We start from the raw sequence: 13665 nt of genomic DNA on the forward strand, positions 1-13665 counted from the left end.
AAAGAACCGCTTCATCTCAGGTGATGATAGGTAGCAACAATGGTACGGTAATTCGAAATGAACGCAAAACATTAAAAAGTGATGGGGTTTATCCAAATTGTGATCTTTTTAAGAAGCAATCTTTTTGTTAACTAAAAATCACAATAACATTAAAAAGTGTTGGGATTTTTCCAAATTGTGATCTTTTTGAGAAGCAATCTTTTTGTTAACTACGGTAATCCAAAACTAGCTTAATGTGTTTTGTACACTATACGGGTTTTTAATTAGAGCTGCTATAAAAAGTCACCGCATTCATTGCTTCAATCTGATACATTAGTATAATCGTGATCCAGCTGCATGCGTGGCAACGAAGTAGATGTACTATCAAGTGAGACGTCTAAGAAGTCGACTTCTGAATATGATGCCATGTACCATGTCCGCCTCATCCATGAGTGGTCACCCGCGAAAATGTCTCCATCATTAGATATCTCAGCCGTCTCTTCGTTTTATGGTCTGCAACTTGAGCTTCATGGCAGCCATAATGACCAACAAGACTCAAAGCTACTACAAAATGATACTCAAAGCGTTTCAACTTCAATTTCTGTTTTGCTGAACTTTGAGTTGCCACCATCATCAACACTGCTCGAGTCATTGGAAAAGATGACAGGGCCCTTTGACGTAATTGTTCGGTCGAAAATTCCTATTAGCAACGTCAATGAAGATGTTCAAGCCGCTATTCAACAAATGTCAATCGTGCAAATCGAAAATATTTTGGTTGGAATTAATGGGGATCATCTTTTTGATGATCCAAAAGCCACTGGTGCAGATATTTATCGCCGTCTAGTGATTGTAGCGTCTAGAGCATCTTTGGCCTCGCCATTTGAGCTTACAATGCGTCGACATGATTTGGCTCTTATATCGTCCAAAATTGTTCCGTTTGCGCAACGAAAAGATGTGCAGGAAGCTCAGATGGCACAGTTAGCAAAACTTGCTGCTCAAGATGCAGCTCTGCCAAGCGCTATTCGTTTTAAAAAACTATTTTTGATTCAACAATTAGATTACGAGCGTGAACATTATCTCGTACCACATGTGGGTTTACCACTTCAGAAACTACATGCTTCTCTCATGGATACGTGTCAGTGGCAGATTTATGAATTTAGTAAAACCTCGTGGTATTTTCACGCCCCAACATTGCGACTTTGCGCTGAACATCCATTTCGATCTCACCCTGAGGCCCAAGAGCTCATTCGCCGGGTCCAAGAGCAATTTCAGCTAGCCGTTCGAAAACTTCAACGTAAAACTCGATCGCATCAACGTCGTAAGCGATTTTTATCGATCATGCAATCCGAGAAACGTCAACTTGAAACGAAGCAAAGTGAGCAGAAATTGCACAGTGTAGTGCTGCGAATTCAGCGTCGCTTTCGTGCTTTTCGGTGTCGAAAGCAGATTTTTGCTATTATTCAAGATGGTAAAAGACGAAAGGAAGAACAACAGCAACAACAAAATGAGGAACGAGAGGCAGAAAAGCGGCAGCTTGAGCAAATGGAATTGGAACAACAGCGAATGAAGCAAGAGGAAGAAATGCGAAAGCTAGAGCAGATTCAAATGGAGCAGCAGGAGCGAGAGGAGAAAAAGCAGCAGCTGGAAACGATTAAATTGGATCAGCAACGATTGCAGCAAGAGCGAGAAGAGGAGATTCGGCAACTAGAAAAGATTAAATTGGAACAGCATCGATTGCAGCAGGAGCGAGAAGAGGAAAAGCGGAAGATAGAGCAGTTTCAGATGGAGCAGCAAGAGCGAGATGAGAAGAAGCAGCAGATGGAAAAGGTTGAAATGGAGCTGCAGCGATTGCAGCAGGAGAGAGAGGAGGATAGGCAGGAGCTTAAGAAGATGAAGCTGGAGCAGCTGCGATTACAACAGGAGGAAGATGAGGAAAAGCAGCAGCTGGATAAAATCAAAGTGGAGCAGCAACAACTACAGGAAGAGAGAGGGGTGGAAATGCAGCAGCTAGAGAAGATTAAGCTGGAGCAGCAACGACTGCAACAACGATTGCAGCAAGAGCGGAAGAAGGACATTTGGCAGCTAGATCAGATTAAATTGGAGCAGCAGCGTTTGCAGCAGGAGCGAGAGGAGGAAAAGCAGCGACTAGAGGAAATAAAACAGTGGCAGCAGCGTTTGCAGCAGCGTTTGCAGCAGGAGAGAGATGAGGAAAAGCAGCAGCTAGATCAGATTAAAGTGGAGCAGCAACGATTGCATCAAGGGAGAGATGAGGAAAAGCAGCAGCTAGAGCAGATTAAGGTGGAGCAGCAACGATTGCAACAAGGGAGAGATGAGGAAAAGCGTCTGTTAGAGCAAATTAAAGTGGAGCAGTTGCGATTGCAGCAGGGGCGAGAGGAGGAAGCGCAGCGGCTAGAAAATATTAAATTGGAGCAGCGGCGATTGCAGCAAGTGCTTGACGAAGTGAGCGTAGATTTCAAACGGGTAAAGTTCTCGGAGACAGCAAGTGGGTGTCTCGAGAATAGTTTTTTTGACGTAAAAGAAGAACAGCGACGATTGCAAGAGCGACTTATAAGGCTAGAAATCGACGTAGAAAACCATTCTAAGAAAAAATGTTATAAAGAGAATGAGACACAAACCAGCGCACGTCAAGGCTACAATGAAGAACAGGACTCAAAAATGCCAAAACTTGCCGAGTTAGTTCAAAAGAGCATTTGTTGCGATCGTCTAAATGACAATGTTCGTGGTCAAGTAGCCGAGACGGGGAATGACGTAGAGTGGCAAAATTATTTGACTTTGATAAAAGAGTCAATCAAGAACAAAAGACATTTGCCCGATAAGAATCGATGTACACAATACGCGAGCGGCAGTGATGAAAAGTTTTCAACTGCTTCGTCAAGGGTCCAAATGCCTCGAAATCCATTTTTTTATGCGTCAGATGAATGGAGGCAATGTTTTCCATGGCAACAAAGTAAGAACTTTGATAATATTGGCAATGACAGCAAGTTGTTTACACTCAAAGGCAATCCTAACAAGTCTGACATTATGCCACCCCAATTTCGCACGTTAGAGTCATTTTTTGCTCCAGGACCACGCATGGAAACTCCACCTTCATCGGTTGGGCAACCATGGAGAAAAAGTGGTGCTCTACCGTTCACGTCAAGCCAAACGATACTGGAAGCGGCACATAATCGTTATGGGCAACATCAGTATTCAGGACCTATTCGCACAATGGGGAATGACATTTCGTGTGCGCAGAATTTGACTAAAACGAACACGACTGCAAAGCTTCCATACATTATACGAAGGTATTGATTTGAGGGACCATGAGATCAAATGTAGAAACTCGGAACCTTTTACGGAGTGCAATGGTCTCTCTGTTTACCATCACATGTCTTCCAAGTCCCAGATCTTTCTAGACTCTCGTGGGTTCACTCACTCGCACATTTTTATTGTCGTGCACTGTACCTTATCGTTAATTGTTTTGCTTCAACTGACGGACATAATTGCTGAGACGGTGCTGAGCCTTGTTCGCAATCTAATGCAATTGATATAATCAGTAAAGCAGTCATGAACACATTGGAGTGAGAGACGTACGTCAATGGAAGGATTTATAGCAAGGAGTGCTCGTATGTCCTGTAGTGCAAGACGGTAGCGCTCCAGACCTTCATATGCCAGAGCACGACGCAAAAGAGCCTTTTGGTTCTTTTCATCGTACTCAAGCACATGCGTACAGTCCCGAATTACGCCGGAAAAATTGCTGAGCTGCTGGTTACACGCCGCACGATTGTTATAACACGAGATTGCGAGAGCTGAGCCAGGTTTGTCACTGCACGCTTCAATAGCCTCTCCGTACAATTCAATTGCCTTTTCGAACGCAGCATCTTTAAATGCATCGTTTCCACGTTCTTTCAGTAGCTCAGCAGGACTCATGCCCGAGCGTTTGGCTTGTTCAGCGCGAGCTTGCAGCGGCTCAATTTCCGTCACGAGACGATTTAAGTCAGCGTTGTTAAAGTCAATACGCTGTCCCGTACGCAGCGTGGCTAAAGCTTCATTGTACTTCTTTAAGCCTTTAAGTGCTACACCGTGACGGTGGTACCCTACACATTAAAGACATGCACAAGTCGTCACAATTATTGAATCTTTCAATTATAGCGAATAGTGTACCCTTGACAAATTTGGGGTTTAGGCGAATACACTCGGCAGCATCAGCTTCGGCCTCATTGAACTTGCCCCAACCAGCGTATGCAGCACTAAGTGAGGCAGGTAGAATTAAAGATGGAAGAATATGAAGAGGTTCTCAGTATCATAACGTCATCGAGATGGACCAGATATGTATGAATAACAAACCTGCGATTTGAGAAATAGACATGATTCGAAGGGTCCAATTCGATGGCCGCAGTGTATTTGGCTACAGCAGTGGGGTAGTCGTGCTTCTTAAAGGCTTCGTTCCCCTCGCTGAGTAATAAAGCGTTGAAGTGAAACTTAGCGCAATGGTTAACTACGTATGAATAAAAAGAAAAGAAACGCACTTCTTCTTGGCGTCGGCGGCGGCGTTGACCATGGTGAATGGAGCTAAATGGCTTTCAATTTGAAAGCTTTCTATTGGCGAGCGAGATTACGTGAATTTTCGGGAAGATTTCTTCTAAAAAAACACTGAAAAATGAAATTCTAGAATTTGTCAGACATCAGTCCGGCTATAGTCAATAGAAACGATACTGCAACTCAGAGATCAAAATCGATGAAACAATACAAAAGGATTACAAATACCGAACAAAAGTGATAGCTTTGCCGCAAACTGCACCATGAGTATATACTTTTTTTTTTACTACTGTACGAAGTTCACATTACGTGATTGTAAATACAGATACCAAAGGACTGGTACTTATGCAGACTCTGTAAGTAAATGTTCCGTGGGCGTCGAGCAAGACAACTATTAGATGCAGCATACACATTTTTTAATTGTTCCAAATGACATTAATCCTTTATATATCTTTGTTGGTTTAGAAGAGCAAATAAGATAATTAGGTACAACAAGCTTTCGTTTCTCTTCGGTAAAGCGTACAGGTCCAACCAACATCGATTCTTTTGCCAGCACGGATTCGTTGAGCCAGATTATAGAAGCATGTGGCACTTTGTAGCACTCAGCGATCGACTCATGAAAACATTGTATATTCTGCAATAATGGAATATGTGTTGTTCGTTAACATGTCCTATGGAGAGTAGGAAATACTTGGTAAGCTTATGTCTATCGCTGGTATTGCACGCTTGACAGCACGAGGCCAGAATAGGTGGTCGTTTACCCGGATGCGCTTTTTTCAGCTATGAGAATATCATAAGAAGTTATTCCAGGAGTGCTCCGATCGTGAAGCGGGTTTGTCATAGCTCCTTGCTTAGAGGAAGCTAAGCTAAGGTCACCGACCTTACGTTTTTTATACGAATCAGTACGAGTGCAGCGGATCGCAATCCGCTGCCTCCAAGAGTACCGAAAACCTTAACCAAGGTCAGTGAACTCTTCCATTCAAAATTGGAACTGAATTGAATTGTTTTAGTTGGGCAGAGCCAGATATAGTAATACCTAATTCATATAGTAAAAGCTATTTAATATGCATTACTACTGGCAATTCTACCACGTAGTGGCTTCTTGTTACGGTGTAGCCACACCATTGTGTGATTACATCAACCTGTGTAATTCACACTTATGTACGGTCACATCATCTTGTGTGACCCGCCCTTTCATACAAGGTTACGTGTAACCCCGTTACAGATCGGGCGCTGGTGAAAGCACAAATGGCGCCCACCGTAAGGCCTTTGACGCTGAGCGCCCAGCCATTAAGAACCTGGGCGGCAACGTCTCTCCTTCAGGATGAAGAAATTTGGTGTCGGTATACATATATATCAACCATGCCCAGGTGGAGCAACAGCGCGCAAAAATGAGCACTTATGTGCAGAACCTATGTGAGAGAGAGATGTTAACCACAATCGGGTCTGAAGTGACGCATGTCGCGAGGGTTCGCTTCACTTTCCCAAACGTATCAAGCGCAATATAAGCTCTTGCCCACACCCCATCAAGAGAGACAATAAGTTGCGGGCTATGTCTAGTAGTTGCATGCTTTTGGTGCCGCGATTGCGGACGAAAGCCTTCCTGGGGCAGTTGCGGTACCATCTTTATGAAAAGTTTACAAACAGATGCGGATCTTAGCAAGATCGCCCGCTTTCGATAAAAAATTCGGTGCCACCTTGATGCAGAGAGATTCTTCTGTGCTGCGAAAGATCCTTTGGATTCAGGATAGTGGGGCTCTATGATCTCGGCAGACTCGATGGTTGTCTACCAGCCGAGTAAATTAGAATTACTTTATTTACGTCTGTAGTCGTAAGAAACGGTCGTGTCTGGCGGGCCCCCTTTTCACCCGGCTGAGGGTTACGAAGGGTCGAACTATCACGTGCGATCGTCCAAGGAACCCGTCGCGGGGAACGTATCGCCTCGTGAATCGGCATCGATTTCCGTAAATTGCGACAGGTTATAGCTGGGGCGACGCAAAGCACGTCCGCCACCGCGCTTAACCAATCCGGCTAATACCTTACTCAAAGACATACTCGTCAGAGACCACTCTGTGAGAGATGTGGTGACGATATTGCTGTGCGAAACGGCGCATGGTCACCATAGGGTACAAATGGCTAAGGGATAAACACATTGCACTTGATTCTTGCACAAAGTTATTTGTCGTCATTGAGACAACTCTTCTGCTGTCTTGAGGTAGCGATACTCGAACGCAATTACGCCTTTATATCAATTGGCAACTGCTTGGAGTAAAGCACATCCTATTAGCTTGAAGCGTCACATGAAACGTTATTCGGAATCGAGAAATCAGAATCGGGGAAGCACTCAGAGCTTCTAAGACTTCTTGTTTTCTACCGTGTCTCAGCACCATTTCACATGATCTGTAAAGAGATCGTGCCATATTGGCATAATTTGCACTATAATTGTCCAAGTAGTTGGAAAGGTCAAGCCACGTACTTGAGCCTTATTGGATCTGCCTGAAAGTAATGCTAAACCTCAAATCGAATTTGCCCACACATGTCCATATAGACGAAGAGCTAATTCGCATGCCCTTTGTCATTTCATGCGACTCTTCATATCCGATTTCCCGTGCTGCCACTTGCCACCGACTCTTCATATCCTATTTCCCGTGCTGCCACTTGCCACCAGCCTTTTTAAAGCCGGTGCCAAAATGCGAAAACGTATTGGTATGCCATACCAAACTAGTCTGAGCTTTTCACCGAGAAAGAGCCTGTCCTCTGGGTAAAGTGTATTGGCACGTGACGCATGATCTATTTTTAGGCCCAACTCATTTTTTATGCGCTCTTTGAATCCGGGAACAACACGCGTAGTGGGTCTGTTGTAATATTTTTTCCACAAAGGATTGAACTCCGAAAGATCTTTGGTATTAGCAGACTTACACTTCACACTCACTGCGATGTGAAAGTCCTTAATGACATATTCATCCATGGCGGATGGATAGCTTGCGGTTTCCTTCAATAACCACCATACCGTTTCGGCATTCTGGTCGTTATGTGATTTGTTGCAAGCTAGTGCAATGATAGCTTTTGGCAAAGGTAGTCAGGCACGAAATACCATTTTTTTAATTACCTTGTCCACTCCACTCACTGATGCCTGATATCTCTCGCTGGAAACATGTGAGAAAGTCCACTGCGATTGCAGTGCTGACTTCGCAGATACCTGACACCACGATAGTAGTTAACTTTACAGTAGTCATACCATTCTTTTTGTGTCGATTAGTTGCCAGTCTCCGCAGGCGACCGTGACCCACCGTCAATTCCACATTCGTCAACTCTGACATCGAAGACGCCAGCCAACACCAGTTTATCCGTCGAGAATATCGTAATAGGCCAGGTCCTGTTACACGTATTGCGTGAACCACATACTTTGTGCGCCTCAGATTCGATGTACACCCTGTATAGCTGTATAAACCCTTTCATTTCTGTCCTATCGGAACTGAAAGTACTTGTCAGGTTAGGGAGGTTAGAAGTACATTGGCTAAAATGAAAAAAAATGTCACTTCACTTATTTCTCCTCTAAGTGAGTCAACGGCCCGCTGGAAGCGAGCAACACGCGGTGAGGCGTATAACCTGCCTGACCTAAGCCTTCCTCAGAAAGTGTTGTACACGTACGGGCAATTTCCGATGCACTGGGGCCATAACATAAGATCATTTTCTATGACTTACCGATACCACAGCTCTGCAGAAGAAGTGTTCTCAGCTTTCACACTGAGACTCGGCAATGCTTCTAGCGCTCTTAATGCAAGACACATGGATATCGGATCCGTGTTTGGAATATATAATGCGTCCGCGTTCTGTCTTCTGCTTTCGACAGTCGCACGTCGTACGTAATTGCGGTGCCTTTGAATCTATCGATACCTTTCACTGCTCCAAGAAATTTCGCTACATTAATGTTAGCGACCAACAATCCTGGGCTGTGAGCCTTGCCTTCTGTAAAGATTGTCGCCTTCTTAGAAGCTTCTTCTCATTACTCTCGACCACAAACAGGTACAGAAATGCCAGTTCTTTTACAGTATATAACCCTGCACCATTTAAATTCGACCAGCATCGTATGGGCAAGATGCAACATGTGTTGCATTGTTAAAGCTTCGAAAAAAGGGAATTCGGGAGCTCAGATGATGCTAAATCAAAGCGCTCCGTTGCAAATATGCTCCGCTTTTTCTCAGCCCTAGACGTAACGCATTACAACCTTGACTAACTTGTTGTGGTGGTACCTCTTAACTAATTTATCAATACAGAAGACAATTCGCGGTACGACTCCATATCCTTTGGAAAGCCACCTTAGAAGAGTAATTCTACTGCTACGTAATAGTGGTTCACTTTTTATAAATTGGCACATATGTGAGCACGATTGAGCTTATCGACGGGTTACAATTTTGCTGCATGCGTCGAAATTGTTGCCCAACCGATCAATTTTATCAGCGAGACGTCAAATCATATATATAGACTTTATAAATGATCTTTTAAAAGTCGCGAGCGGTATTACCGGCTTCATGGCCCTTGTGGGTCACTTTAGCAATAAGGCTCACAACGCTGCTGCCAGTGACACCTTTACCGACTAAGATATAGCCGAACAGTTTCCGACATTGTTTTCTACTAGCAAACTTAATGTCAGCTATTGCATCGCACAGTCAACTGCGCTGTACAACAACATTTTGGCAGAGTAAACCCAAAATACTAGGCACCAGATTGGACATTTCCACCGCTGACCATCTGGAGACAGACGACCGGACGGAACGTGCTAATTGTGATCAGAAATCCCTTCAGGTATTTTCGCCACGAAATTGCAGCAAGATCTTCCCACTCATTGGGATTGCGCTAGGTAGCACTGTGCATGTTCTTACAGGCTCTTAATCATTTTTGTACATTGTCTGGTTGACCCAGTTTTCTTTGACAGCAGATTTAGTCTTGTTGAGGGACTACCATTATGATAAACTCGCTAATAGCACTTTCTAGAAAGTGAGTTGATTTCACCGCAATGCAATTAAGCATCATGCGCTGAGTTTGCGAGGTAATGGCTGAGAGCAAAAATGATCGAAAACGACTTGCTGATGCCAGAGGCAGACGAAATGCTAAGGAATACAAATGTCTTCTTAATTGTTGTTAAAGTAGCTAAAAATGCAGCGTATGTGATTATGATGTGACCATGTGACATCGATCGCCCACGATCGTAGAAAAATTAATTGAGAAATAATCATTGAATCTCGTGATCTACGTGGGCTTGCTCAATAACATTCTGCAATTTTGCTTGTACAATCCAGTCGGGTACCTTCTGTAGAAGGGCATCACAAGTCACTAGTGCGATGGCGTAGCTTGAAAGATCCGCGTGGGATGCTGAGTACCCCCGGGACTATCATCATCTGGTGAAGTGGAAGAGAGGCCCTCACTCCGAGACTACATAAAAGTTTAAGGTTAAGCTACGCCGCTTATGACCTTGAAATATTTGGTATTAATCTTCTTTGGAGGAGAGATAGAATTAGTCATCATAACGCGCTTCTAGTCACTGAGTGGATCAGACCCGATTAGAATTTTGATGTGAAAAAAGGCGTAATGATAGTTATCTCAAAAATGAGCAGGGCATTTATAGGAATAAGTGAATTTGGACGATATTCCATCTTACCATCCATTACAAGCTTTAAAGTTTGCAAAATCAAGCACTATAGACGTTTCAGTCGGACGTCTGCTTCTCTGAAGATGATTTGCAAACCGAGAGAAGCGTGAGACGGCACGTCTCCCTGACTCCTTGCGCAAAAAACGATATTTGTCGGCACTCTCGCCAACATCCAGTTCCAAGGTACAGCTCACACGGTAGATATGGATCATCGTAACCTAAGCATAGACAATACTACTGCAATGTTACAACTGCTAAAAAGCGCTTGCAGCGACATTCTTGTGATCGTGCTGCTCCTGATTCAAACACAAGATCCGCTTGCATAGGCGTAATAAAGCTCTTTTCCATTGAGACATACAACTTTAGATGGTCTTTGAAGCCATTATGACGACAACAAGATCGGCAAATTCGTTGCGACGCCTTTGCTTGCAGACGGGCAGGCCAGAATCCCTGAACCATGACTAGTTTGTTAGATCCCAGCTGAACATCCTCGTGATATTTGCGGAGGAGTTACGAAACGATTCATGCCGTAAGGATTCGGAGTGCGTGACTCATGCAAGGGGTCATAGCGACAAAAACGTATAATACTCAAGGAATGTCTCGAACTATGGCTACGGATTAGAGCGGAAGTATCAGCTGAGAACCGCTGCGCAGTTTTATCCAGAAAAAATGGTTTCGTCAAGTGGCAGCGCAGCTTTACTGAATATGATGAAGAAATGGCTGGTATAATCCTCAATCTGAGGGCTGCACAGGAGCGTGTGTCCAGAATCCTCGTTTGCCTCAGTGATCAGAGATCACCAAGCGGTAGAGCACTACATGATTAGCTCAATGCATCTGATGGCTGTTGACCAAGTTTATGGAACGCAATTGATTCTCATTCCGTCATTTTACGTAATTGGCAAATTTTTATGAATATGTCTTATTGAAAAGTGCTTTCAAGTACATGAGGTATTTTGCCAATATCAGATCAACTTGCGTTCCTTATGGCACGGTGCTAATTGATGAATCTGCTTATAATTCGGGAGGCCCGCGGCGCATAACAATGGATAGAACTGATAAAAGTCACAAAACCGCTGGTTTTCTTTTCAGGTTTCAAACGATGCCAAGGACAATGTGAAGAATCTAAAAAGCAGCCCCGAGGATTGATTCTATTTGTTTAATCCGACGACATCGGAATCTACAGATTGCTTAAAGATTGCCTGGAGCCATTAATTCTTATCTGGAAGAAATTTGGTCATATTGTATTTACTTGCAGCGGAAGTTTAAACCGCTGAAAGAAGATGCAATCTGTGATTGGGTTGGCGGGAATGTTAACTGTAATTTAGATATCCCTTTTTCGTGACGATTTTGAGAATGGGTGCATAAATGTACGATACATAAATGTACGATACATAAATGTATCTTTGTGGAATATTACCCGGCATGATATTTTTGGGTCGCGATTCTATGATCAACAAAGCGAAGTGAATGTGTCAAGAAAATCAAATACAAGATCACAAAGTCATGGTCTCCTTTTGTACAGCGAAAATCAGGGCGCCCTTTTGATCAAACTCCTTTTTTCTAGTACCCACATGGGACAAGTATTTGTTATTCAGCTACATTCACATATCAATTAAACACTGTCTCAACCTAGTAACTTTTGCTGTTGAAGCCCTTATTTTATTTGTATTCTCCGATTTGATATACTCCAGTAATAGTTTTGTCAACTAAGGATAATATGCAAAATTTTAATACAATTGATCTGTCAAGCGCGGGAAATATGCGGTTGTCTCTGAATTTTTTTTGCTTCACTCGATACGAAGCCATCGCAATCTAATCTGACACTACAGAAATTCCCAACTTTGATGGTGGACGTTGCCATTGACATGTAAGTTTTTGTTAAGTTGAAATCTTATCTTAAACTAATGCTTACTAAATTGCATTGATTTGGTGGACAAAAGCTTTTGAGTGGCCAGACTGGACAACCTGCTGTAAGTCACTCGTTATAGCTAAAAAGCAAAGGGGGTGGCACGTTTTTTCAAAGGGTATCTATTTTCCTCTCAGCTTGCGTGATATTCCCTAAATACATCTTGACCTCTTCACTCCTGCAGATAATTACTTTACGTATGCGTGTGGCTCGAGCCGTTCATACTATAGATCGTATGCCGGATAAATTTATGGAGCAGCTACTAACGGTGGCAAAATAAACGTTTGACAGCTCGCAAGCGTACACGAGAATATGAAGGACTAGACGAAAAACTCTCTTGCCACCCCATTAAAAGCCACCTGGAAAGGAAGACGGTCATTACATCGTAAGAATATCCTCGCCCATATTTTCAAGCCCGACAGTCATCAAATTATGAAAATGTTGGTAGCGTGAAAGTACTGGCGCAAATGTTCTGTTAATGTAACGTTTGTTGGTGTATTTTACAAGGTGCCAACATCTCGATCGAGGATTATGGAGCACAACACGGCACAACGAAAACCTGGAGAAATTCCAGATGTAACGGCTATACAATAAGGCCTTAGACTATCTTCCGGCGCAATTTACGTCAATTCGTCTTAGTGGTCTTTTAAAGGGTCAAGTCTGATTGTTATTGTGCGTGCGACTTCTCAATCGCTACAAAAAACTTCAGGCTTAACGGCCAATTACGCAGGCAAATACTCAGGCGAGTATTTCGGCTTCACTTCTACACCCACATTGTCAGACTCGAATTTCGTCGGTCAATTTCTTGAGATTTCGGATCCTTGTGCTGTCAATAAAAAAAAGGTTTTGTACAGATAACGATTTCATCGTTAGCAAAGGAGCGAATTCTTTCGTTCGGGAGTTATTCTCAATCATTTTTCGTGATTAAATGGTTTTCATATGGCCGAAGAGAGCGCTGCCATCTTGCTTAGAAAGCTGGTCATAAATCCAAAACACAGAATAACCTGGCTCATGATTAGCTATCTTGGGATATATTCAGATTTTAATGTCGATGTCGTCATACGTTCAAGATTTGTGAAAGCAACAGAAGCATTGTGATTCTCATGCTGCCAACTTTACAATAAATGCTAGGAAAGTTGAGGAGTTAAAGCAAAGTCACTATATATTAAGTATCTTGCGAATAAGCTTAGTACAAACAAGGAAGTAAGCATCCTCTATACTAAATTAATGCAGCTTCGCAAATAAATACAGCTACTGCACGTTGACTACAGACATAACCCGCACGATGTCCGTCCACGGCTGCACAAAAAGCTGAACGTCAAACTTCTTTTCGTCACTACAGACGCCGCTATTGCAGTGGCCAGGGCTGGTCGTTTCACAGCCACGCACATGATAGAGAAAATTAATGCCATTGACGATTTGCTGTTCGATTGTCAAAATCTCCGTAAAGCATAGTTTGACCTTGAGTGAATCATTTTCTTTTTGCAACGCTTCTGCAAGTAAATTCTCCTTGGCAATGCTATTCGTTGTAGGCATCCACTGGCCAACAATTTGGGATGTGGTGGTGTCGTAGCTTGTCAACAGGGTGAGC

At 43.2% G+C, this 13665-nt stretch overlaps 3 protein-coding genes across 3 annotated transcripts; 2 read left to right on the top strand and 1 right to left on the bottom strand.

Moving 5' to 3' along the window:
* Nucleotides 1-336: 336 nt before the first annotated feature.
* Nucleotides 337-3291, top strand: PHALS_08454 (IQ motif, EF-hand binding site; the record flags this gene model as incomplete). The annotated part of the gene is made up of 2 exons (XM_024723805.1): nucleotides 337-2947; nucleotides 3047-3291. 2 exons carry the CDS (start codon nucleotides 337-339, stop codon nucleotides 3289-3291), a joined length of 2856 nt encoding a protein of 951 aa, XP_024574744.1.
* A 160-nt stretch (nucleotides 3292-3451) lies between these two features.
* Nucleotides 3452-4540, bottom strand: PHALS_08455 (Molecular co-chaperone STI1; the record flags this gene model as incomplete). Its single annotated transcript, XM_024723806.1, has 5 exons — nucleotides 3452-3514; nucleotides 3574-4076; nucleotides 4144-4229; nucleotides 4327-4434; nucleotides 4509-4540. The coding sequence occupies 5 exons, from the start codon at nucleotides 4538-4540 to the stop codon at nucleotides 3452-3454; spliced, it is 792 nt and encodes a 263-aa protein (XP_024574745.1).
* An 8065-nt stretch (nucleotides 4541-12605) lies between these two features.
* Nucleotides 12606-12932, top strand: PHALS_08456 (uncharacterized protein; the record flags this gene model as incomplete). The annotated part of the gene is made up of 2 exons (XM_024723807.1): nucleotides 12606-12650; nucleotides 12714-12932. The coding sequence occupies 2 exons, from the start codon at nucleotides 12606-12608 to the stop codon at nucleotides 12930-12932; spliced, it is 264 nt and encodes an 87-aa protein (XP_024574746.1).
* Between the last annotated feature and the right edge of the window lie 733 nt (nucleotides 12933-13665).

The sequence above is a fragment of the Plasmopara halstedii genome, assembly GCF_900000015.1.
Source record: "Plasmopara halstedii genome assembly, contig: Scaffold_322, whole genome shotgun sequence".
NCBI classification, from domain to species: domain Eukaryota; phylum Oomycota; class Peronosporomycetes; order Peronosporales; family Peronosporaceae; genus Plasmopara; species Plasmopara halstedii.